The sequence below is a fragment of the Oncorhynchus nerka genome, linkage group LG22 (genome assembly GCF_034236695.1).
Source record: "Oncorhynchus nerka isolate Pitt River linkage group LG22, Oner_Uvic_2.0, whole genome shotgun sequence".
Classification (NCBI taxonomy): domain Eukaryota; kingdom Metazoa; phylum Chordata; class Actinopteri; order Salmoniformes; family Salmonidae; genus Oncorhynchus; species Oncorhynchus nerka.
Window position 1 is genome coordinate 23,282,757 of NC_088417.1, and position 27,033 is coordinate 23,309,789.

The 27,033-nt window shown below is 43.8% G+C and overlaps 2 protein-coding genes across 3 annotated transcripts in view; one reads left to right on the forward strand and one right to left on the reverse strand.

The window, feature by feature from the left end:
• Positions 1–16,462, forward strand: part of pola1 (polymerase (DNA directed), alpha 1) — a 90,347-nt gene extending 73,885 nt beyond the window's left edge. For both annotated transcript variants that reach the window (XM_029626536.2, XM_029626537.2), the window contains exon 37: positions 15,243–16,462. In XM_029626536.2, coding sequence (XP_029482396.2) covers positions 15,243–15,382 — 140 coding nt within the window. In that variant the 3' untranslated portion in view covers positions 15,383–16,462. The remainder of the gene's footprint in view (positions 1–15,242) is intronic.
• A 5,041-nt stretch (positions 16,463–21,503) lies between these two features.
• The window catches only part of arxa (aristaless related homeobox a), a 40,772-nt gene continuing 35,242 nt past the window's right edge, over positions 21,504–27,033 (reverse strand). Inside the window, 2 exon segments of the mRNA XM_029625937.2 lie at positions 21,504–21,920; positions 21,923–22,061. Coding sequence (XP_029481797.2) covers positions 21,798–21,920; positions 21,923–22,061 — 262 coding nt within the window. The 3' untranslated portion in view covers positions 21,504–21,797.

Here is a 27,033-nt window from a genome sequence, read left to right on the forward strand (position 1 = left end):
GTGGATGAACAAACAGCTGACCAACGCATCACTAGTAGACACACACCCATGCGTTGGTGGATGGGCGTGGGCTATGAGGGGGTTGGGTTAAGGACACTCAGCTCCTCGAGTCGACAGCCCTAATTTCGTAGACGGATTCAATCACACACAGACACACACACACACACAGACACAGAGAATCTTACACAATCGTACACACACAGAATGCAAAATGCTCCAATCACGGAGAGAAAGAGGGAAAGAGCTCTCCATCTCTTTCCCGCTCTCTTCCTTTTCTCCGACAGCCACTCTGTTGCCAGTGTTGATTGAAAACAGGTTTTAGATTTGGGGAAATGATAGGGGGAGTAATGGGCAAGCGGATGAAAGGATAGCCCTTCTGCCTTAATAGGACATGGAGCGTATATTTCCTCCCGGACCCATTTAGCCGCGACACACCACGCTCTGGGCTCGCTCCGGAGGCCCCTTACCCACAGTCCTCTGATTGATGTCACTTGATTAGAAAGGGTCGCTCTGCGAATAGATTTATTTATTTGATTAAATATGTATGTGTGTGTGTGTGTGTGTGTGTGTAGACGCATGTGTGAAAGCGAGGGCCAGAGAGAGGGAGCGAAAGAGCAAGGCAGCGGAGGTAAATATAAGTTGTAATCAATAGATGACCACTCTGGAGACGGATGGCGCAGGAATGGCAGGATGGGGATGGAGGAGAGGTGGAGGCGGCGAGGAGGGCTAACATGATTATAGCCTCTTTTCTTTTGTGTTTTTCCCCCTCTTTCTTTGATGTGAGAAATCAACGCCAATCCTTTCTTTCCCTCCCCTTTTCTGCCTTGCTTTCTTTACTTGCTTTTCATTATTTCCTTCTTTTGCGTCTGGCCTTGTCAGGTTCTTTGTTTGGTCAACTTTAGAAATAACCGTTTAACCCTTTACGATCGTGGGAATTGGCCTATATGGATAGGGCTACATTGAAATGTTTCTTACAGAAGAAATATGGAATGCATAATAATGGTAGCAGTTAAAAGGAACTGGGAGACTATGTGGAAATGATTAGACTAAAGGTGAGGTACACAACAGTTCACCTATCACATGACTTAATCTAACCATTACACTGTTTTGATTTTATGTGCATTTTACATTTACTGTACTTTCACTGCATTTGTTAATGAAATCTGAAAATATTCTGGATACTTTCAGTAACATGATAAGAATGTTGGGTAGGCGCAATATAATAAAAAATAATCATAAGGGCTTGAGTGAGAGGTCTAACTGGTGTTTCCAAGTAGCCACAAACCTCTCCAAAGTGTGCAGTGTCTAAGTAATTTCAATGCACTTTTATGACTACAAGAAGTGTCTTCAACTATACAGTGCTTTTTTGAGCTCTCCTAGCTGTGCCGTTGAGGAGCTAGAGCAAGCACACTTGTAGTTGTTTTGTTTGGAACACAGCACTGCTTCCCCGCCAGCACACAATTACTGTTTGCGCAATCCAAAACTGTCCCATTATAAATCGCAATCTGGGTCAGGTGGGCATAATTTGAATGCTTGTTCTATTGCCAACATGACTAGCTAAATCATGACTAGCTAAATCATGACTAGCTAAATCATGACTAGCTAAATTATAAGATACGATCTTACAGTGGTAGGCTTTCACAAGGCAATTCAGAGAAGCCGATCTGGTGCGCATAGAAAGGAGTCATGAGTGCATTCTGATGTGTTGGTCCGTGGCAAACGTCCTTCACAATACAACAAATGGGCTCATTCTGTTCAGGATATGACACCATGTCAACTTGTAACTGTACATCAAACATAGTGATCAGAAATGTTGACACTGACATGAGTCTTATGATGTGGAAATGTGAAGTGCACATTTGGACTTGTTTGGCAAGCTTGTATGACATCATAGCTGTATTTATAATATAATCCTCACTGTCTCATCTTTCAAAATACATTGAGTCCTCGTGGTTTACAGAATGTCCCTCGCTCAGACAACAAAAGAGTTACAAAAGTTACCCGATTACCAGGAGGGATGGGGGGCAACTTCTAGTCGGGCGCGGTACTCAAGTTCAGAACGGCTGTCAGTCAAAACCCATACAGCGCTGTGAAGCGACAGAGCCTGAGCTCTGACATCACGTATAGCATGTTTCTGTACAGCCACTGCGTTACAGTTTAGGCACTTACCGGTGTCCAAGTCCGCTATTTTCAACCCTTATACGGGTACCAGTGTAAAGGGCTACACCTTTTATTGTATAGTTTTCAACAACACACCGTGTTGAAACTATTCAGAAATGTATAATTCATCTCCCAGGCCTAAACACATGACTATGTGACTACTCTCACTCACCCTCACAACACACACCCTGGCTTCGCTCAGACTGGGATAACTCTAGGTGTGACTGGATTAGTGGACTGACTGGGACGACACGCACACCCTCACAACACCCTCACAACACACACCCTGGTTTCGCTCAGACTGAGATAACTCTAGGTGTGACTGGATTAGTGGACTGACTGGGACGACACGCACACCCTCACAACACCCTCACAACACACACCCTGGTTTCGCTCAGACTGGGATAACTCTAGGTGTGACTGGATTAGTGGACTGACTGGGACGACACGCACACCCTCACAACACCCTCACAACACACACCCTGGTTTCGCTCAGACTGGGATAACTCTAGGTGTGACTGGATTAGTGGACTGACTGGGACGACACGCACACCCTCACAACACCCTCACAACACACACCCTGGTTTCGCTCAGACTGGGATAACTCTAGGTGTGACTGGATTAGTGGACTGACTGGGACGACACGCACACCCTCACAACACCCTCACAACACACACCCTGGCTTCGCTCAGACTGGGATAACTCTAGGTGTGACTGGATTAGTGGACTGACTGGGACGACACGCACACCCGCACACCCTCACAACACCCTCACAACACACACCCTGGCTTCGCTCAGACTGGGATAACTCTAGGTGTGACTGGATTAGTGGACTGACTGGGACGACACGCACACCCTCACAACACCCTCACAACACACACCCTGGCTTCGCTCAGACTGGGATAACTCTAGGTGTGACTGGATTAGTGGACTGACTGGGAAGACACGCACACCCTCACAACACCCTCACCCTGGCTTCGCTCAGACTGGGATAACTCTAGGTGTGACTGGATTAGTGGACTGACTGGGACGACACGCACACCCACACACACAGACCCGTGCAGCTGTAAAGTACATGTTGTGTGTGTTATCCTCTGGTCCCGGGGCAGTAATACCACATATTACTGTATTACACTCTCTGGGGAAGCTTTGCTCGGATTATAGGGCCAGACAACAGTGGCCCTACACACTCCTTACCTGCTGGGTTACCACACCTTTAACCTAGTTTAGTTTCCTTAACCTTTTGCTTTCACGGGCACACTTTATTTGGTAGTATGAACATCTGCTGAGAATCTATCTGTTGATAAGCAAATGCTTGCTGAATTTGTGATTGGGGTAAGGGTTATGGTTAGTAGGTAGTTAGTTGAAATGTTACTGATAGTCTGTAGAGCGTCTACAAATGGACTATCCAAATAGTGTTTCCGCTTTCACTGATATTTCTTCAATCTTTACCTCGATAGTCCTACATGGCTTGTGTTTGCTGCAGCAACTACTCTTCTGTTACCCGAGAGGAGACAGGTATCTGTCTGATCTACATATACCCTACATTATTGTGCCCGATTGCTGTGACTGAGTTAAACATAGAGGTAATTTCCTCCCCGGCAGGAGATCGCTAATAGAATACACAGACGTTCACACACCTAGCTACCAGCAGTATTCCCCCATGATAAAACAATCTCATTCTTGGCAATAATTAAACATCTCATATCAATGACTTCCACAGCATTTACTGGCACGCTTCAGCTTTGTCTCCTCCCTCCTTCACTCCCTCTCTCTTTCCTCCTCTGTCTCGCTGTCTGTGGTGAACAGAATATGATTGTGTGTGTGTGTGAACCATAATTTAATTTCTCTGCATTGATCAGATATAAATTCTCCTCTCCTGATGCCTCAATCACATACAGAGCTCCTCTGCCCCTCGTCACAGCACTGTACCCCCCCCCCCCCCCTTCACTCTATTTTCCTCCCTCCTCTCTCCTGCCCCCTCTCCACTCTTCCTCTGCCACTCTCTGTCTTCTCTCCTGATCTCTCTCCCTCCTCCCTTAACCCTCCCTCCCTACCAGTCCATATAAGGACAGTAAATCCGTGGGTGCGATTGTCAAATCAATTATTCTTTCTGTGCAATTACCCTCACACAAAGAAGTTTCCCCGTCCTAACCGTGCTCCACCATGCTCCGACGGGTGATTAAATTAACTCCTGTCCCAGTTGCCCCTACGCTAGCTGCTAACAGCCATGCGCTAATAGAATATTCATGTTAGCGTTAGCAAGCGCTATGGCCCGGCACCATTATTTTTCATCACGTTAGTGTTGGTGCCAGGATTGCTTTGGCCCATCTCCATTAACTTCATCATGCACACTTAATTATACCCTTGTTATTGTATACCTAGATAGAGTGGAGCACTGCACAGCCCTGATACACTGTAGACAGGCCCGGCCTTGTGTGCGTGGTGTCTCCTTCTCTCCGTCATGCCTTTTTCTCTAGTTTTTTGTCCTGTTCCTTTTCTTTCATTCCGTTTCTCCTTTTGCTTTGTCTCTCTTCCTCTCCTCATTCATCCCTTTCTCCCTACTATCTTTTTTCTTTTTCTCCTTTCACTCGCTATTTTAAAGGGAGGCCATTTATTTGAACTGCAACCCCTACTGAGAACTGGGCTCTATCTTTCTCTCTCTCCCTCCCTCCCTCCTTCCCTCTCTTTCTCACTCTGACTCTTAAATCATTCTTTTATCCATTCCACACACAGTGATTGAGGGGGAAAAGAGAAAGAATGAAGAAAAGCAGGAGGAAGACTAGAGAAAAAAAGAATTATTTTCTCCTACCTTTCAGAAATGATGACATGATTGCGTTCGCTTGATCATGCATCATCTTCTTTCTTCTCCCCCCTCTCGCTCTATTCCTCAGATAAATAGTCCCCCCTCATCTCGCTCTATTCCTCAGATAAATAGTCCCCCCCTCCTCTCGCTCTATGACTCAGATAAATAGTCTCCCCCTCCTCTCGCTCTATTCCTCAGATAAATAGACTCCCCTCCTCCCCCTCTATTCCTCAGATAAATATTCTCCCTCCTCTCGCTCTATTCCTCAGATAAATAGACTCCCCTCCTCCCCCTCTATTCCTCAGATAAATATTCTCCCTCCTCTCGCTCTATTCCTCAGATGGTCTCCCCCCCTCTCTCGCTCTATGACTCAGATAAATAGACTCCCTCCTCTCGCTCTGACTCAGATAAATAGTCCCCCCCTCGCTCTATGACTCAGATAAATAGTCCCCCTCCTCTCTCCCTCTTCTCTCCCCCTTCCTGCCATTTCTCCTCCCTCCCTTTGTCTCACTTTCTCCTTCCTCTGAGGTGAGGATTATCTAGTAATGGTTGCTTGTGGTGGCTGGGTCAGCCTCACCAACCTGTGTGTGTGTTAGTGAGGAAGTGAGCACATCATTCTTTTTCCATCTGTTCCCTTCTCAGTTCCTGCACATGCCATCTTCTGTCGTGTGTGTGTGTGTGTGTGTTTAACCTTTGTTCCCTCTGGGCAGCCTGTCCCTGTGTATTTATACAACACCCACTAATGCATCACACAGAGAAGAAAATGAGAGAGAGAAAGAAGGGATGACAGAGAGAGGAGGATAGGTAATAGGAGTGTAGTAAAGGAGAGTGGAATCGGATAGAGGGATTAATATGTGCGTATTTAGAATATATACTGTATATGTTTTGTATGAAAGTGGTAGAAAGAAAGGCTTAATTGGAGATTATAAACTGGGTTGTATACCACGGGTATGACAAAACATTTATTTTTACCGTTCTAATTATGTTTTTAACCAGTTCATAATAGCAATAAGGCACCTCGGGTTTGTGGAGTCGTGCATACGAACAGCCCTTAGCCATGTTATATTGACCGTATACCACCCCCCCTGAAAACGGTGGGATATCAGACCCCTATGAAAAATAAAAAATACTGTTCTAATTACATTGGTATCCAGTTTATGATAGCAATCAGGCACCTCTGGGGTGTGTGTGGTATATGGCCAATGTACCACGGTTAAGGGCTTTATCCAGGCACCATATACCACACCCCCTCGGGCCTTTCTCAACATATCAGCCAATATCGGAATGACACTTTAGCGCATCTGTGTTTGCAAGTATCACCTCTGTGTGCGAGATGAGTGGGCACGTTGCTCAAAGAGCGATGAGAGACAGTTGGGCAGGTAGGCCTGGCCCATACCTACAGGAAGTAGGGGTGCTGATAAATCGGGGGGGATATACGTACATACATGCGTACAGTACCAGTCAAGAGTTTGGACACACCTGCTCATTCAAGGATTTTTCTTTATTTTTACTATTTTCCACATTGTAGAATAATAGTGAAGACGTCAAAACTATGAAATAACACATATGGAATCATGTAGTAACCAAAAAAGTGTTAAACAAATCTAAATATTTATATTTGAGATTCTTTAAAGTAGAAACCTTTTGCTTTGCACACCCTTGGTATTCTCTCAACCAGCTTCATGAGGTAGTTCACAATTCCAGTGGGTGAGAAGTTTACATACACTAAGTTGATTGTGCCTTTAAACCGCTTGGAAAATTCCAGAAAATGTCATGGATTTAGAAGTTTCTGATAGGCTAATTGACATAATTTGAGTCAATTGGAGGTGTGAAGGTGGATGTATTTCATGGCCTACCTTCAAACTCAGTGCCTCTTTGCTTGACATCGTGGGAAAATCTAAATAATTCAGCCAAGACCTCAGCAACATAATTGTAGACCTCCACAAGTCTGGTTCATCCTTGGGAGTAATTTCCAAATGCCTGAAGGTATCACGTTCATCTGTTCAAACAATAGTACGCAAGTATAAACACCATGTGACCACACAGCCGTCATACCGCTCAGGAAGGAGACGAGTTCTGTCTCCTAGAGATGAATGTACTTTGGTGCGAAAAGTGCAAATCAATCCCAGAACAACAGCAAAGGACATGGTGAAGATGCTGGGGGAAATGGGTACAAAAGTATCTATATCCACAGTAAAACAAGTCCTAAAACGAGAACCTCAAAGGCCACTCAGCAAGGAAGAAGCCACTGCTGCAAAACCGCCATAAAAAAGCCAGACTACGGTTTGCAGCTTCACATGGGGACAGCGATCATGCTTTTTGGAGAAATGTTCTCTGTTCTGATGAAACGAAAATAGAACTGTTTGGCCATAATGACCATCGTTATGTTTTGGAGGAAAAGGGGGAGGCTTGCAAGCTGAAGAACACCATCCCAACTGTGAAGCACAAGGGTGGCAGCGTCATGTTGTGGGGGTGCTTTGCTGCAGGAGGGACTGGTGCACTTCACAAAATAGATGGCATCGTGAGGGAGAAAAATTATATGGATATATTGAAGCAACATCTCAAGACATCAGTTAGGAAGTTAAAGCTTGGTCGCAAATGGGTCTTCCAATTGGACAATGACCCCAAGCATACGTCCAAAGTTGTGGCAAAATGGCTTAAGGACAACAAAGTCAAGGTATTGGAGGGGCCAACACAAAGCCCTGACCTCAATCCCATAGAAAATTTGTGGGCAAATCTGAAAAGGTGTGTGCGAGCAAACCTGAGTCAGCTACACCAGCTCTGTCAGGAGGAATGGGCCAAATTTCACCCAACATATTGTGGGAAGCTTGTGGAAGGCTACATAAAACGTTTGACCCAAGATAAAAAAAAAAAATAAAGGCAATGCTACCAAATACTAATTGAGTGTATGTGAACTAGAGGTCGACCGATTATGATTTTTCAACGCTGATACCGATTATTGGAGGACCAAAAAAGCCAATACCGATTAATCTGACAATTTTTAAAAATGTATTTATTTGTAATAATGACAATTGCAACAATACTGAATGAACACTTATTGTAACTTAATATAATACATCAATAAAATCAATTTAGCCTCAAGTAAATAATGAAACATGTTCAATTTGGTTTAAATAATGCAAAAACAAAGTGTTGGAGAAGAAAGTTAAAGTGCAATATGTGTTATGTAAGAAAGCTACCGTTTCAGTTCCTTGCTCAGAACATAAGAACATATGAAAGCTGGTGGTTCCTTTTAACATGAGTCTTCAATATTCCCAGGTAAGAAGTTTTAGGTTGGGGCGGCAGGGTAGCCTAGTGGTTAGAGCGTTGGACTAGTAACTGGACGGTTGCAAGTTCAAATCCCCGAGCTGACAAGGTACAAATCTGTCGTTCTGCCCCTGAACAGGCAGTTAACCCACTGTTCCTAGGCCGTCATTGAAAATAAGAATTTGTTCTTAACTGACTTGCCTAGTAAAATAAAGGTTTAAAAAAAAATATATATATATTATAGGAATTATAGGACTATTTCCCTCTATACCATTTGTATTTCATTAACCTTTGACTATTGGATGTTCTTATAGGCACTTTAGTATTGCCAGTGTAACAGTATAGCTTCCGTTCCTCTCCTCGCTCCTCCCTGGGCTCGAACCAGCAACACAATGACAACAGCTACCATCGAAGCAGCGTTACCCATGCAGAGCAAGAGAAACAACCCCCAAGGCTCATCTCGGGAGTTGATAGGCTTGAAGTCATAAACAGCGCAATGCTTGACGCACAACGAAGAGCTGCTGGCAAAATGCACGAAAGTGCTGTTTGAATGAATGTTTACGCGCTTGCTTCTGCCTACCACCGCTCAGTCAGATACTTAGATACTTGTATGCTTGTATGCTCAGTCAGATTATATGCAACGCAGGACACGCTAGATAATATCTAGTAATATCATCAACTAGTGATTATGATTGATTGTTTTTTATAAGATAAGTTTAATGCTAGCTAGCAACTTACCTTGGCTTACTGCATTCGCGTAACAGGCAGTCTCCTTGTGGAGTGCAACGAGAGAGAGGCAGGTCGTTATTGCGTTGGACTAGTTAACTGTAAGGTTGCAAGATTGGTTCCCCTGAGCTGACAAAGTGGAAAAAATGTCGTTCTGCCCCTGAACGAGGCAGTTAACCCACCGTTCCTAGGCCGTCATTGAAAATAAGAATGTGTTCTTAACTGACTTGCCTAGTTAAATAAAGGTATAAAAATGTTTTTTTTTAATCAATCGGCGCCCAAAAATACCGATTTCCGATTGTTATGAAAACTTGAAATCAGCTCTAATTTATCGGCCATTCCAATTTAATCGGTCAACCTCTAATGTAAACTTCTGACACACTGGGAATGTGATGAAATAAATAAAAGCTGACATCATTCTCTCAACTATTATTCTGACATTTCACATTCTTAAAATAATGTGATGATCCTAACTGACCTAAAACAAAGAATTCTTACTTGGATTAAATGTCAGGAATTGTGAAAAACTGAGTTTAAATGTATTTGGCTAAGCTGTATGTAAACTTCCGACTTCAACTGTACATACATACATACAGTGCATTCTGAAAATATTCAGACCCTGACTTTTCACTTCACGGCTATTTTCAGGTCTCTCTCGAGATGTTCGATCGTGTCGTCCAGGCTCTGGTTTGGGCCACTCAAGGACATTGAGAGACTTGTCCCGAAGCCACTCCTGCGTTGTCTTGGCTGTGTGCTTAGGGTCGTTGTCCTGTTGGAATATGAACCATTTATTTATTTGACCCCATTTTTTCCCCACCCAATTTCGTGGTATCCAATTGGTAGTTAGTTTTGTATCATCGCTGCAACTCCCGTACGGTCTCGGGAGAGACGAAGCTCGAGAGCTGTACTTCCTCCGAGAAACAACCCTACCAAGCCACACTGCTTCTTGACACAATGCCCACTTAACCCGGAAGCCAGCCGCACCAACGTGTCAGAAGAAACACTGTGCATCTGGCAACCGTGTCAGCGTGCACTTGCGCCCGGCCCGCCGCAGGAGTCGCTAGTGTGCGATGGGACAAGGACTTCCCTGTCGGCCAAACCCTCTCCTAACCCGGATGACGCTGGGCCAATTGGCTGTGACAAAGCCTGGACTCTAACCTAGGATCTCTAGTGGCACGGTGATGCAGTGCCTTAGACCACTACGCAACTCGGGAGGCCCCCAGGAAGGTGAACCGTCGCCCCAGTCTGAGGTCCTGAGAAGGTTTTCATCAAGGATCTCTCCGTACTTTGCTCCGTTCATGTTTCCCTCAATCCTGACTAGTCTCCCAGTCCCTGACGCTTATAAACATCCCCACAGATTCTGCCACCACCATGCTTCACCGTAGTGATGGTGCCAGGTTCCCTTCAGACGTGACGCTTGGCATTCAGGCCAAACAGTTATATCATGGTTTCATCAGACTTTATAATCTTTCTCATGGTCTGTCCTTTTTGGTTCCTTTTGGCAAACTCCAAGCGTACTGTCATGTGACTTTTACTGAGGAGTGACTTCCGTCTGGCCACTACTGTAAAGGCCTGATTGGTGGTGTGCTGCAGAGATGGGTGTCCTTCTGGAAGGTTCTCCCATCTCCACAGAGGAACACTGGAGCTCTGTCAGAGTGACCATCGGGTCTTGGTCACCTCCCTGACCAAGGCCCTTCTCCCCCACGATTGCTCAGTTTGGCCCAGGCGGCCAGCTCTAGGAAGAGTCTTGGTGGTTCCAAACTTCTTCCATTTAAGAATGATGTAGGCCAGTGTGTTCTTGGGGACCTTCAATGCTGCAAAGATGTTTTGGTTCCCTTCCCCAGATCTGTGCCTCGACACAATCCTGTCTTGGAGCTCTATGGACAATTCCTTCAACCTCATGGTTTGGTTTTTGCCCTGACATTCACTGTCAACTGTAGGACCTTTACATTGACGGCTGTGTGCCTTTCCAAATCATGTCCAATCAATTGAATTTACCATAGGTGGACTCCATGTTGTAGAAACATCTCAAGGATGATCAATGGAAACAGGATGCACCTGACCTCAGTTTAGAGTCTCATAGGAAAGGGTCTGAGTACTTATGTAAATAAGGTGTTTCTGTTTAATTTATACGTTTGCAAAAAATTCTAAAAACCTGTTTTCGCTTTGCCAATATGGAGTGTTGTGTGTAGATTGATGAAAATGTATTTAATTAATTTTAGAATAAAACTGATGTAACAAAATGTGGAAACGGTCACTGTATATACAGTGGGGCAAAAAAGTATTTAGTCAGCCACCAATTGTGCAAGTTCTCCCACTTAAAAAGATGAGAGAGGCCTGTAATTTTCATCATAGGCACACTCCAACTATGACAGACAAAATGAGAGAGAAAAAAAATCCAGAAAATCACATTGTAGGATTTTTAATGAATTTATTTGCAAAATATGGTGGAAAATAAGTATTTGGTCACCTACAAACAAGCAAGATTTCTGGCTCTCACAGACCTGTAACTTCTTCTTTAAGAGGCTCCTCTGTCCTCCACTTGTTACCTGTATTAATGGCACCTGTTTGAACTTGTTATCCGTATAAAAGACACCTGTCCACAACCTCAAACAGTCACACTCCAAACTCCACTATGGCCAAGACCAAAGAGCTGTCAAAGGACACCAGAAACAAAATTGTAGACCTGCACCAGGCTGGGAAGACTGAATCTGCAATAGGTAAGCAGCTTGGTTTGAAGAAATCAACTGTGGGAGCAATTATAAGGAAATGGAAGACATACAAGACCACTGATAATCTCCCTCGATCTGGGGCTCCACGCAAGATCTCACCCTGTGGGGTCAAAATGATCACAAGAACGGTGAGCAAAAATCCCAGAACCACACAGGGGGACCTAGTGAATGACCTGCAGAGAGCTGGGACCAAAGTAACAAAGCCTACCATCAGTAACGCACTACGCCGCCAGGGACTCAAATCCTACAGTGCCAGACGTGTCCCCCTGCTTAAGCCAGTACATGTCCAGGACCGTCTGAAGTTTGCTAGAGAGCATTTGGATGATCCAGAAGAAGATTGGGAGAATGTCATATGGTCAGATGAAACCAAAATATCACTTTTTGGTAAAAACTCAACTCGTCGTGTTTGGAGGACAAAGAATGCTGAGTTGCATCCAAAGAACACCATACCTACTGTGAAGCATGGGGGTGGAAACATCATGCTTTGGGGCTGTTTTTCTGCAAAGGGACCAGGACAACTGATCCGTGTAAAGGAAAGAATGAATGGGGCCATGTATCGTGAGATTTGGAGTGAAAACCTCCTTCCATCAGCAAGGGCATTGAAGATGAAACGTGGCTGGGTCTTTCAGCATGACAATGATCCCAAACACACCGCACGGGCAAAGGAGTGGCTTCGTAAGAAGCATTTCAAGGTCCTGGAGTGGCCTAGCCAGTCTCCAGATCTCAACCCCATAGAAAATCTTTGGAGGGAGTTGAAAGTCTGTGTTGCCCAGCAACAGCCCCAAAACATCACTGCTCTAGAGGAGATCTGCATGGAGGAATGGGCCAAAATACCAGCAACAGTGTGTGAAAACCTTGTGAAGACTTACAGAAAACGTTTGACCTCTGTCATTGCCAACAAAGGGTATATAACAAAGTATTGAGAAACTTTAGTTATTGACCAAATACTTATTTTCCACCATAATTTGCAAATAGATTCATTAAAAATCCTACAATGTGATTTTCTGGATTTTTTTTCCCTCATTTTGTCTGTCATAGTTGAAGTGTACCTATGATGAAAATTACAGGCCTCATCTTTTTAAGTGGGAGAACTTGCACAATTGGTGGCTGACTAAATACTTTTTTGCCCCACTGTATATGTTTTAAGAAGCTGAGAAAAATACTTGTCATCAGAGCAGATAGAAATAATACTCATCCCTCTGTGAATCGCAAACAGTAATTTTAGGGGAAAAAATTTGATATGGCATTTCTTTTGGATTATGTTCCTTCAAAACTTTTGTAGGTACTTCCAGTTGATTTTAGCATCCACATGTATGGGACTTTGCAACTCAATAGATGCTAGTCAGCCTGCAGAATAAACACTTCTAAGGTAGCTTCGATAAATGGAGCTAAACTAGAAGAGGTACATTTGTGGGCTTGCTTCAGCGGAATACAAGGATTTGTAGCCTACCATAACCATTTAAAACATACAATCTACCTGCATAGAAGCCGCTCAACGTTTACATTCCATTCAGTCATCTTATTGACTCCCATCCAGAGTGTTCCACTGAAGCAACAAGGGTCAACACCCTGCCCAAGAGCACATCCACAGGTCTCCCACCAAGTCAAAACTGGGACCCAAACCAGCAACCTATCGGCCACCGGCCCAAGCTCCCAACCGCTAGGCCACCAACCCTCCAAGACCCCCCCCCCCCCCCCCCACACACACCCCCACACACAATGCCCCGGGAGCTGCCCCTCAACCATCCAAGAAAATACATAATAATAAAACACCGCTCCCTCCATTCCCCACCCCCAAATCCCCTAGCCATCGTCCCCCAATGCACCAACGAAATGTACAAAAGAGAAAAGCAACAGAAAACAACAATGCACAAACTAAATATATCCAGGACAACAAAAACAGCAAGGCCAACTGAATACCTTTGAGTGCATGTGTGGCCCTATTTACGTGTGCGTTTTGAATCCGAGCGTGTGTATATGCATGTGTACACGCGTACAACTACCTGTGCAGCATCAGCCTCAGGCAGACAGGCATTGGATGTAACAGCGTTGCCCCTCAGTGTCATTCCAACACTATTTTTTGCTTTGTTTATTTTGACTTATCTTTGACTGTCATTCTATCCCCTGCCCAGCAACTCCACTCCCAATTGTCTCCAATTCCACATCCCAACCCTCTGCTTCCATCAGCCCATCCCACCCATCATCTCTGCTGGCCACCCTCTTTGGATTTCTACATGCAAGATTTAGTTCAACTGTGCTGTGATGTTTAACATACAATTTGAATCTATCTAATCAAATAGAATCCACTGATTGCGAGTTGAAGACAGATACTTTTACTTCGAATATTAGTATGTTATTAACTGACTGACCAGGTCTCTCCAGATCTCCCAACAATGCTATTTCTAGGGTCAATTTTAGATTATGCTTTTTCAGCCATTCCTGAACCTGAGACCAGAAACAGGATACCTAATGTAAAACCAGAACAAATGGTCCAGTGTCCTCACAAAAAAAAAATGCAGAGCTGCGACATTTGTATTATTATTATTTTGTACCTTTTATTTAGCATTGTTGGGAGATCTGGATGAGGGTCCCAGTTTTGACTTGATGGGAGACCTGTGGATGTGCTCTTGGTCAGGGTGTTGGCCCTCGTTGCTTCAGTGGGACACTCTGGATGGGATTCTATAAGATGACTGAATGTAATGTAAAAGTTAAGCGGCTTCTATGCAGGTAGATTGTATGTTAGATTTATATAGTCAGTTAAGAACAAATATTGTTTTATGCGTTGTTTTATATATCAACTCATACATACCATGGAATCTGTACATCAAAAATCTCTTCCCAGCTATTTTGCACCCTTATGGCACAGCTGTCAACATCCTGGTCCTCTAGTTAAACTGCCGTACTTTCCTATTTATGCTATTCTTATTCCTCCGCCAGTTTTGATCATTTATATTGGGCAGATAGACCAGTTCCCTACCACCTCCCGTTGCCACCTGTCTCCTCCATTTTTGGGGGGCTATCTTTTGATATATTGAATAAGCAAATTATTTACAAAGACAAATGTACTTGGTTGCAATGTTATACATCAAGGGTGGTCAACCATTCTCCAGGAGAGCTAATACCTTTGTGCAGGCTTTTATTCCAGTCCCCCTCTAACAAACCACATTTTAGAAATTAGCTGCTCAACCAGACTATATGTCAATAGACGCTGCCAATTGTTGGTCATGGAAATGTAGTTAAGTCATCGAAAAGTCATGAATTTCCATCTGACACAAAATGTGTGTCGACCCCATAGCCCAACTTGAAGTGATAGTGTCACTGCTCCACTATAGATCCCTCAACTCTCCAGTTAAGAGTGATATAAATCCCAAAGCCTGTATTTCTACCAGAGAGAATATTGTCATACAGTGCAACATTTGACACTGTTGTGCTTCTGAACGCTGTCTTCGACTGACCATGTTCCTCGATTATTTATCTCTTCTCCCCCTCTTTCCCTCTTCTCCCTTTCCCTCTCTCTCCACCTCTCCTCTCTTTCTCATCCTCCTCTCCAGTTAGGGTTAAGAAATTATGGAAGACAGAGATGGAGGTCTACAGGAAGTTAAAAGATGTTCCAGACCGCTCCCTCCTTGCCAGCAGTTACTCTGAGGTCAACCTCTCCAAACTCTTTCAAGCCTTCACTTCCCTCAAGTAAATCCTGCGTCAACTCCTCCTTCACAGTTATTGGCCAGTGGGGATTTAATTATTTACAGCTGTGGAGTCCTATAAGCATGCACGTTTGGACAGTGAAGGCCCCCACCTCCTCTGGATGTGACTATCATTATGGATGTGACTTGGTTTACTGAAAAGAAACTTGTTTTCTTAGACAACATATTTCTTGGTGACTGTCATCCCTCATGTTGCATGGGTGTTAAGGCATAAATGATTCTGGTAATGCTTGTTGTACATGTTGCTTGTGTGTTTGATGAAGTTGCATTGACCCTTGGCTCTTGATGCCTTTTCTTTTGTATGTATGATCATTTTACTACATTTGAATGCGATTAGGAGGACAGAGTGTATAGGGTCTTTGTATGAAATTAGGCCTTGATTTACATAGTGATGTGTGTGTGAAAGATTACACCCAGTCGGTGTGACCCTTGCTCTCATATCAGCACATCTGTCTCTTATCAACCCATTATGATTGGCTGCTGAGATGGCTAAAGACCCTCTACTCCCTCCACACACTGTCGAACACACACTCTGTGACCTAGTCACACTTTTTGGGGGGTGGTGGTGGTGGGTGACAATCAGCTAAACGAGACACCAGAGGATGACTGGGTGAGGGAGGCAGATGACTTCTCACACACATGGAATTAGCCAATGATACAAGCCCTGGCCAGTGAGTATACTGGACTCCTGCCGTGATTGGACACTTGTTAAAATTACCCCATTCGTGTGTGTGTGTGTGTGTGATGGACAGAGAGAGAGAGGATCGGTGGTGAAATAGATGGGGTGAGGGAGGGCAGGAGTTGTTCTTTAATGTCCGTATTGAACAGGTGATGTCGCTCTCCAACCTTCCTCTGTTTAAGTGATGTCATTGGAATAGCCTCCTTCACACTTTCATTTTATGTTGCTATGAAAATTGTTTTTTTAATGTGTGTAATTTTCCACTATTTCTCATTCTGAATGTTGTATTTTTTTTTAGATTCATAATCTTCTGTTTAGATACGGAAAGTGTTTTGTACAACATTTGATACTGAAGCTTAAATAAAAGTGAAATAACTAAATGAAAATCTCCTTGGTACTGTATGTTGATAAATGTTTGTATGAACTGGCCTTTTCAATTAGCTGCTTGGTGGCTTTGAGAGATGTGTGTGACAGTAGGAATGTGTGTGTGTGTTCTAGTGTGTCTAAGGGCCTCTTAAATTAGTATATTAGGGAATATCCGCTGTGTGTTCTCCATCCTTCACTGTAGTTGTGTATGTATAATGACAGACTGATCATTTTTACTAGGTCTCATCATCATTGCAGGAACCATTTCCATAAACGCCGCTTCAGAAATCACTACACGCCAGCCTCAGACTGCTAGAACAGACCTTAAGTAGGCTCAACACTTAAACCACCATTTCCTATTGTGTGTGTGTGTGTGCATATAGTGGCATTTCATATATATATATATATATACTGAACAAAAATATAAACACAACATTTAAAGTGTTTGTCTCATGTTTCATGGGTTGAAATAAAAGATCCCAAATGTTCCATGCGCACAAAAAGCTTATTTCTCAATTTTGTGCACAAATTTTACATCCCTGTGAGCATTTCTCCTTTGCCAGGATACTATATCCACCTGAAGATGTGGCATATCAAGAAGCTGATTAAACGGCATGATTTTTTTTACACAGGTGCACCTTGTGCTGTGGGAAATAAAAGGCCACTCTAAAATGTGCTGTTTTGTCACACAACGCAATGACACAGATATCTCAAGTTTTGATGGAGTGTGCAATTGGCATGCTGACTGCAGGAATGTCCAACAGAGCTGTTGCCAGATAACTGAATGTTAATTTCTCTACCAATGTCATTTTTGAGAATTTGGCCATACATCCACCTGGCCTCACAACCACAGACCACGTGTAACCATGCCAGCCCAGGACCTCCACATCTGTCTGACTGGGTTCTCAATAGTATTTCTGTCTAATAAAGCCCTTTTGTGTGGGAAAAACTCATTCTGATTGGCTGGGCCTGACTCCCCAATGGGTGGCCCACCCATAGCTGTGGCACTGACCAGTCATGTCAAATCCGTAGATTAGGGCCTAATGAATTCATTTTAATTTAATGATTTCCTTCTGTGAATCAGTATATTTGAAATTGTTGCATGTTGCGTTTATCTTTGTTGAGTATATTTATTAAATTTTATTCAGTTTTTATTCTACTTTTATCAGATTAAATCATCAGTGGCGCGGCTTTTGTATTTATGCTTTCCTTTCCTCGAGCTCTGCGGAAGGAAAAAACATCCTATTCACAGCAGCAGCGATGTGCACGTCAATCCACGTGCGTTCCTGCATGGGCGAATAACTGGGTTTTTCAATAAGGCTGTGATTCCCGAATCACCTCCCAAACAAGACTTCGCAATAATTCGACGTTGTCCTAGACTAATAAAGAGCGAACGAGTCGTATTGTGTGCGTGATGTTAAGCTTTATTGCCTGTCCTCTTTGACCAGAATGGCGGCGTTGAGCAAAGCGTCGGACAAGGTCTTCTTTGATGAGGTAATTAGCGGCCTATTCTATCCCTATTATTCATAGCGCGGTGGAACATGTAAGTACCAGGAAGGGTGTCAAAGGGAGAGCCGGTCCTATTGCTGTGTCCCTCTTGTTCGTCATGAAAGGACAGCTATGAGACGATAAACCGCTTAATACAGCCAGCTAATTGGATGAGAGCGAAGGGGAGCGTATGGAATTAAGGGGGAGAAGGAAAAAAAGAACTAGAGTGCCAGAGGCCTACCTATTCACTCCTTTTATTCACCTCCATCTCCTCCTCTCTCTCCCCAACTCCTCTCATCAGTCTGCGTCACTAGTCCGAGGGGAGGCGAGATGGCTCCTCATCAAAACAGCTTATAGAGCGCCTCACGGGAACGGGGTGAGGAGAGGAGTGATTGGGGCTATTCTGTTGGAAGGGTTCGGTGGGAGAGAGGGTCCTGGAGAGTCGGAAATCAGCGGTCAAATCAGTCTCGCGCAGACCAGGGATGTAAGCTATATGATGAAATGGGTGCGTCATTGTGGAGAGCAATTTTAGACATCTCTAATAGGCAACCTTTATAAGAAGATTGTGGTCGTGTTGGCCATAGGTCTATATATTCTCATTTTTACTCAAAATGTCCCCTATTTGAAAATGTTATATTATTATATTCAGAAACTATTCATAGATATATCTTTTTAAAGGAACTTTCATTATTTGATGTATAGACCTACATTATGGCGTTTTCAAAGTCGTTTGAATCCGAGAGCCTATCCAATCTACAGGCCATTCTCGGTCAAAGAATGTTCAATATTCTCTAATGTGCGCGCACCTAACAAGTGAGAATTAGTAGAACCATGAACAAGTGCCCCCGTGGCCACGACAACTTATTTCAATCTTCTCGTTTTTTTCTCGCTCTGTAAAGAAAGTTTAAGCCTCGAGCGCAGCGGGTCACCTGCCTCCTGCGAAGCCCCAGGCATTCCCCAGATATTAGGGGCAAATAGGTCTGCCATTCATTAGTAATGTTCACAATAAGACCTCATATACAATCTTTTACGTAAAAACACGCTCTATTGGTCTTTTTTCCCCATAGAATGAGAATTTTGAAAACACTCAGAGTTCACATAGAAGGGGAGGGTTTGGGTACAAGAGAATTATTATTATTTATTTTTTTGTGTGTGTCTTTATTTTGCGTAATAGTCCCTTGAGCGCAGAGAGCGAGTGTGCAGTTATGTGTACATAGCAGGTCAGATTGGCGCGTAATGCAGGCTCGAGGTGGGTGGCAAGGGAGGTCTTTAGTACGCGGTATTTATGGAAATATTAAGTGTCAAATTAGGACTGATCCAGCCGGAGAAAGTTGAGTTTGCCACCCCCACCTCTCTCTCTCTCTCTCTCTCTCTCTGTCTCTGTCTCTGTCTCTGTCTCTCTCTCCGACACGCACATAATTTCCATCTTTGATTGCGTTATCATTACATCCATCTGATCTGATGTCATTATGTCTTGGATTAGCAGGTGTATTAAACAAGGCCGATGAAAGAAAAGGGTTTCCACCAGAGCGAGACTATAAAAACGGACTAAATTAATCCGAAAGGTAATTTCACGCGGTTTGGTCCGAGACCATGGACGGGTCAAACGGGCGAGAATGATTTAGGTGAAAGGAAGCGCATTGATGGCGCGTAATAGAACCGCTTCTTAGGGATTTGGGGAATTAAATCGTGGGTAGAGGGATGGATGAAAGCAGGGAGGGTAGAAGAGGGGGGACTCGAGAGAAAGACGTTTTGATAAAGTGGTTTGTTACTTCATTAATGACAAAGGGACTCGCTTCCATCGACATGGCATTACCGATGTTAACACCAATTTAGCGCCTTTAAAAGTTTTTAAAGCGCGTTTTGTAGAGGGCCCCAAATAAAGTGGGTGATCTAATTGAAAACCCCTCGCCTTTGTCGCCCGTTTCACATGTGGGGATTTAGCTCATGAATATATGGGTCTGTATTTTGTCAACTCGGCTGGAGAGACCAGACGCACACAGCGGCCTAGAATTATATCTGCCATTGCTGAACTAATCTATTTTCTCTTTCAGTTAGCCTATCCAAGGTGACCAGCCACCATAGTGCCTATGAAAATAGGACTGTACTCCCGTTCTCAGCTCCTCACACTCACAACTGAATTATTTTCATTTCTGGTGAGCCTCTCTTTTTAAATTAAACTTGAAAACAATTTAGATCCGTTTTGGATCTATTTCCAAACTACTTTTAAATTGTTAAATTATGGTAATATTCTTTAACATTAATGTAAGTCCTGCAATTTAATAAGCAATCACTTATAATAAAGGTTATTTTGATATAGACCTATATTATATGAAATTCTATGATAGTGGGTCTGAATATTTCGCATAATTAAAGGAAATGTGATGAATGTAATTCCACGTTTAATCATTAAAACAACCTCATTGGATCTAACTCTTTATGCTATAATTTTACAATTCCTTTTCAAACATAGAATGGATTCATAAAATAATTTTGTTTTGAGGCATTCATTATAATATTATTTATAAATATGCAAGACAACATCAGTTTATTCATAACAATTTTATTAATAGTTCTATAATTCTATTTCACCATTTTTAATTCCTGGGCATTTGTCAGTTCTATAAGGGGTTTAAATAATAATCTAAAGCATATTTCATTTCACCACTTTCATTTATTCAATTCTCTTTTTTCCATCTATTATTAAACCAGGAAATGTAGACAATCACTTTAAACAATTAAAAATAAATCCTGCCCTGCACTCAATCTGTTGTGGAACAGTTTTGACATAAATAATCATCTAAAAACCTATGATATTCCATAAACACGGGGGACTTTTACACAGGGACACATTCATACTCATAAAACACTACACCAAGTGCAACTTCTCAAAACATTGTCTTTTTGAAATATACAAGGCTCTGTTTTGAAAATCATCCTTTTTTGTTTTGTTTTTCATTTTTACAATAATATTTACAGCAGTTGACTTTCTTTCTCACACAGTTCAGATATAAGAGACACTGGATAGAATCTAAACTTCACTTCATTTGTCCTTTAGTCAAACTCAATTAGCTGAACATTTGTAGATTTTCTTCCAATAACTCTTCCAGATGATAATGTAAGTATCAGTGAAGACAAAAGAACAAACTCGATGCAGGTTATTGAGCCAGCAACAGGTTGGGTTGCAGAGGAGGACAGAAAGGTCTATGGACAGGTTGGTTGCTTTGGCTTGGATGGAGACCTCCTCAGACTGCTATGGCACTGAGTTCATGTGGTCCAGACAAATGCCACAGTCTCCACTGTTCCTAGTTCTGGTTCATTCTTTCTCTCTCCCCGGAGTCGAGTGAGCGCGCATGTGTGTATGTGTGTGTCCAACCAGCAGGTAGTCATGGAGTTTACCCCGCTGAGCTCGTAGTTTATATCTGTCACAGAAAAGAAAGTGGACTTTGTGAACCAGGAAGCATGAGCTAGAGATGGGTTAACACAATATGGAGGTGTGTGTGTGTCAGATTCTGGAAGAAAGGGCTCTACGGCTAAAGGTTACACTCATCCAGGAGACCTGGAAGAGTGGGGGGGAATGATGCTCTCTCTCACACACACACACACACAGCGCTCTGGTTTGCCAGTGCTATTTGAATTTGGTCGTGCTTTTTGTTTGAGGGTAAGAGGTATGGGGAAGAGGGGGGGGCTGTTGGGAAAGGAGTCTTCAGCCCAGAGAGGATCAGGGTTTAGGAGACAGAGATCAGGGGTCAGGGTTGGATCCATCCACCACTCCTTTCCCAGATCTGCAGGGATATGAGAGGTGGAGAGGGGGGACAGGGGATGGACAGAAGCTTAGGAAAGAGAGTGCTGGGTGGGGTAACAGCTGTTCAGCACACCTCCTTCCCAGGAGCTCCGCTGGGCAGGATGTTGAGCTGGGTGATCTGAGCAGAGTGCTCTTTAGCCTTCAGCCTCAGAGCTGCAATACTGGAGGCCCTGCGATCCGCTGCAGCTAGGAGGAGGAGGGAGAGGAGGAAGAAGGTTCGGAGAGGACTGGCGGAGGGATGGAGGGAGTCTCGACGGGCGGGGCAGGCTGGCGGAGGAGTGCAGCGGCGGTGGAAGCACTGGTCAGAGGGCCCATACTGGAGAAGAGCCTGAAAGAGAAGCAGGGATGACCGATGAAGGGATGGGAGAAAGAAGAGAGTGTTAGACCAGAATGTAAACGGCTTCTCCAGGTATTTGCAATCACCAGCATTTTTACACCAGTGCAGAAAAAAAGGATATAAGAAGAGGAAGCCACTTTAGATTATTGAGATACATGCCATGTGTTTGGAGTGTGTGTCTGTTTTGGCACCTCCGCTAACAGCTTGGTTGTCAGCATCACACTGTCAGCTAATTACTATCAACACTGACATGAATGCACACCAACATAGTCTCATGAGCAAAACACCCCAAGCAACATTCAGGGCTGAAAACTAACATCCTACTGAGACCAACAAAGGTAGAGGTCAGGGGGGCCTGCTCTGTCACGTAATAGTACTGAGGATGAATGATGCTGTTATAGGATACAGTATAGGTGTGAGATGGTGTTATAGGATACAGTACAGGTGTGAGATGGGGTTAAAGGGTACAGTAGTGAGGTGGTGTTATAGGGTACAGTACAAGTGTGAGGTGGTTTTATAGGATACAGTGCATGTGTGAGGTTGTGTTATAGGGTACAGTAGTGAGGTGGTGTTATAGGATACAGTGCAGGTGTGAGGTGGTGTTATAGGGTACAGTACAGGAGTAAGGTGATGTTATAGGGTATAGTACAGGTGTGAGGTGGTGTTATAGGATACAGTGCAGGTGTGAGGTGGTGTTATACGGTACAGTACAGGAGTAAGGTGGTGTTATAGGATACAATGCAGGTGTGAGGTGGTGTTATAGGGTACAATGCAGGTGTGAGGTGGTGTTATAGGGTACAGTACAGTAGAGAGGTGGTGTTATAGGGTACAGTACAGGTGTGAGGTGGTGTTATAGGATACAGTGCAGGTGTGAGGTTGTGTTATAGGGTACAGTACAGGTGTGAGATGGTGTTATAGGGTACAGTACAGGTGTGAGGTGGTGTTATAGGATACAGTGCAGGTGTGAGGTGGTGTTATAGGGTACAGTACAGGAGTGAGGTGGTGTTATAGGGTACAGTACAGGTGTGAGGTAGTGTTATAGGATACAGCACAGGTGTGAGATGGTGTTATAGGGTACAGTACAGGTGTGAGATGGTGTTATAGGGTACAGTAGTGAGGTGGTGTTATAGGGTATAGTACAGGTGTGAGGTGGTGTTATAGGGTATAGTACAGGTGTGAGATGGTGTTATAGGGTACAGTAGTGAGGTGGTGTTATAGGATACAGTGCAGGTGTGAGGTGGTGTTATAGGGTACAGTACAGGAGTAAGGTGGTGTTATAGGGTATAGTACAGGTGTGAGGTGGTGTTATAGGATACAGTGCAGGTGTGAGGTGGTGTTATACGGTACAGTACAGGAGTAAGGTGGTGTTATAGGATACAATGCAGGTGTGAGGTGGTGTTATAGGGTACAATGCAGGTGTGAGGTGGTGTTATAGGGTACAGTACAGTAGAGAGGTGGTGTTATAGGGTACAGTACAGGTGTGAGGTGGTGTTATAGGATACAGTGCAGGTGTGAGGTTGTGTTATAGGGTACAGTACAGGTGTGAGATGGTGTTATAGGGTACAGTACAGGTGTGAGGTGGTGTTATAGGATACAGTGCAGGTGTGAGGTGGTGTTATAGGGTACAGTACAGAAGTGAGGTGGTGTTATAGGGTACAGCACAGGTGTGAGGTAGTGTTATAGGATACAGCACAGGTGTGAGATGGTGTTATAGGGTACAGTACAGGTGTGAGATGGTGTTATAGGGTACAGTAGTGAGGTGGTGTTATAGGGTACAGTACAGGTGTGAGGTGGTGTTATAGGATACAGTACAGGTGTGAGGTGGTGTTATAGGATACAGTACAGGTGTGAGGTGGTGTTATAGGGTACAGTACAGGTGTGAGGTGGTGTTATAGGATACAGTAGTGAGGTGGTGTTATAGGGTACAGTAGTGAGGTGGTGTTATCGGGTATAGTAGTGAGGTGGTGTTATAGTATACAGTACAGGTGTGAGGTGGTATTATAGGGTACAGTACAGGTGTGAGATGGTGTTATAGGGTACAGTAGTGAGGTGGTGTTATCGGGTATAGTAGTGAGGTGGTGTTATAGTATATAGTACAGGTGTGAGGTGGTGTTATAGGGTACAGTACAGGTGTGAGATGGTGTTATAGGGTACAGTAGTGAGGTGGTGTTATAGGGTACAGTACAGGTGTGAGGTGGTGTTATAGGGTACAGTACAGGTGTGAGGTGGTGTTATAGGATTCAGTACAGGTGTGAGATGGTGTTATAGGGTACAGTAGTGAGGTGGTGTTATAGGGTACAGTACAGGTGTGAGGTGGTGTTCTAGGGTACAGTACAGGTTTGAGATGGTTTTATAGGGTACAGTACAGGTGTGAGATGGTGTTATAGTAGGTACAGTAGTGAGGTGGTGTTATAGGGTACAGTAGTGAGGTGGTGTTATCGGGTATAGTAGTGAGGTGGTGTTATAGTATACAGTACAGGTGTGAGGTGGTATTATAGGGTACAGTACAGGTGTGAGATGGTGTTATAGGGTACAGTAGTGAGGTGGTGTTATCGGGTATAGTAGTGAGGTGGTGTTATAGTATACAGTACAGGTGTGAGGTGGTATTATAGGGTACAGTACAGGTGTGAGATGGTGTTATAGGGTACAGTAGTGAGGTGGTGTTATAGGGTACAGTACAGGTGTGAGGTGGTGTTATAGGGTACAGTAGTGAGGTGGTGTTATAGGGTACAGTACAGGTGTGAGGTGGTGTTATAGGATTCAGTACAGGTGTGAGATGGTGTTATAGGGTACAGTAGTGAGGTGGTGTTATAGGGTACAGTACAGGTGTGAGGTGGTGTTATAGGGTACAGTACAGGTTTGAGGTGGTGTTATAGGGTACAGTAGTGAGGTGGTGTTATAGGGTACAGTACAGGTGTGAGGTGGTGTTATAGGGTACAGTAGTGAGGTGGTGTTATAGGGTACAGTACAGGTGTGAGGTGGTGTTATAGGATTCAGTACAGGTGTGAGATGGTGTTATAGGGTACAGTAGTGAGGTGGTGTTATAGGGTACAGTACAGGTGTGAGGTGGTGTTCTAGGGTACAGTACAGGTTTGAGATGGTTTTATAGGGTACAGTACAGGTGTGAGATGGTGTTATAGTAGGTACAGTAGTGAGGTGGTGTTATAGGGTACAGTAGTGAGGTGGTGTTATCGGGTATAGTAGTGAGGTGGTGTTATAGTATACAGTACAGGTGTGAGGTGGTATTATAGGGTACAGTACAGGTGTGAGATGGTGTTATAGGGTACAGTAGTGAGGTAGTGTTATCGGGTATAGTAGTGAGGTGGTGTTATAGTATACAGTACAGGTGTGAGGTGGTATTATAGGGTACAGTACAGGTGTGAGATGGTGTTATAGGGTACAGTAGTGAGGTGGTGTTATAGGGTACAGTACAGGTGTGAGGTGGTGTTATAGGGTACAGTAGTGAGGTGGTGTTATAGGGTACAGTACAGGTGTGAGGTGGTGTTATAGGATTCAGTACAGGTGTGAGATGGTGTTATAGGGTACAGTAGTGAGGTGGTGTTATAGGGTACAGTACAGGTGTGAGGTGGTGTTATAGGGTACAGTACAGGTTTGAGGTGGTGTTATAGGGTACAGTACAGGTTTGAGATGGTTTTATAGGGTACAGTACAGGTGTGAGATGGTGTTATAGGTACAGTAGTGAGGTGGTGTTATAGGGTACAGTAGTGAGGTGGTGTTATCGGGTATAGTAGTGAGGTGGTGTTATAGTATACAGTACAGGTGTGAGGTGGTATTATAGGGTACAGTACAGGTGTGAGATGGTGTTATAGGGTACAGTAGTGAGGTGGTGTTATAGGGTACAGTACAGGTGTGAGGTGGTGTTATAGGGTACAGTAGTGAGGTGGTGTTATAGGGTACAGTACAGGTGTGAGGTGGTGTTATAGGATTCAGTACAGGTGTGAGATGGTGTTATAGGGTACAGTAGTGAGGTGGTGTTATAGGGTACAGTACAGGTGTGAGGTGGTGTTCTAGGGTACAGTACAGGTTTGAGATGGTTTTATAGGGTACAGTACAGGTGTGAGATGGTGTTATCGGGTATAGTAGTGAGGTGGTGTTATAGTATACAGTACAGGTGTGAGGTGGTATTATAGGGTACAGTACAGGTGTGAGATGGTGTTATAGGGTACAGTAGTGAGGTGGTGTTATCGGGTATAGTAGTGAGATGGTGTTATTTTATACAGTACAGGTGTGAGGTGGTATTATAGGGTACAGTACAGGTGTGAGATGGTGTTATAGGGTACAGTAGTGAGGTGGTGTTATAGGGTACAGTAGTGAGGTGGTGTTATCGGGTATAGTAGTGAGGTGGTGTTATAGTATACAGTACAGGTGTGAGGTTGTATTATAGGGTACAGTACAGGTGTGAGATGGTGTTATAGGGTACAGTAGTGAGGTGGTGTTATAGTATACAGTACAGGTGTGAGGTGGTATTATAGGGTACAGTACAGGTGTGAGATGGTGTTATAGGGTACAGTAGTGAGGTGGTGTTATAGGTTACAGTACAGGTGTGAGGTGGTGTTATAGGGTACAGTAGTGAGGTGGTGTTATAGGGTACAGTACAGGTGTGAGGTGGTATTATAGGATTCAGTACAGGTGTGAGATGGTGTTATAGGGTACAGTAGTGAGGTGGTGTTATTTTATACAGTAGAGGTGTGAGGTGGTATTATAGGGTACAGTACAGGTGTGAGATGGTGTTATAGGGTACAGTAGTGAGGTGGTGTTATAGGGTACAGTAGTGAGGTGGTGTTATCGGGTATAGTAGTGAGGTGGTGTTATAGTATACAGTACAGGTGTGAGGTGGTATTATAGGGTACAGTACAGGTGTGAGATGGTGTTATAGGGTACAGTAGTGAGGTGGTGTTATAGTATACAGTACAGGTGTGAGGTGGTATTATAGGGTACAGTA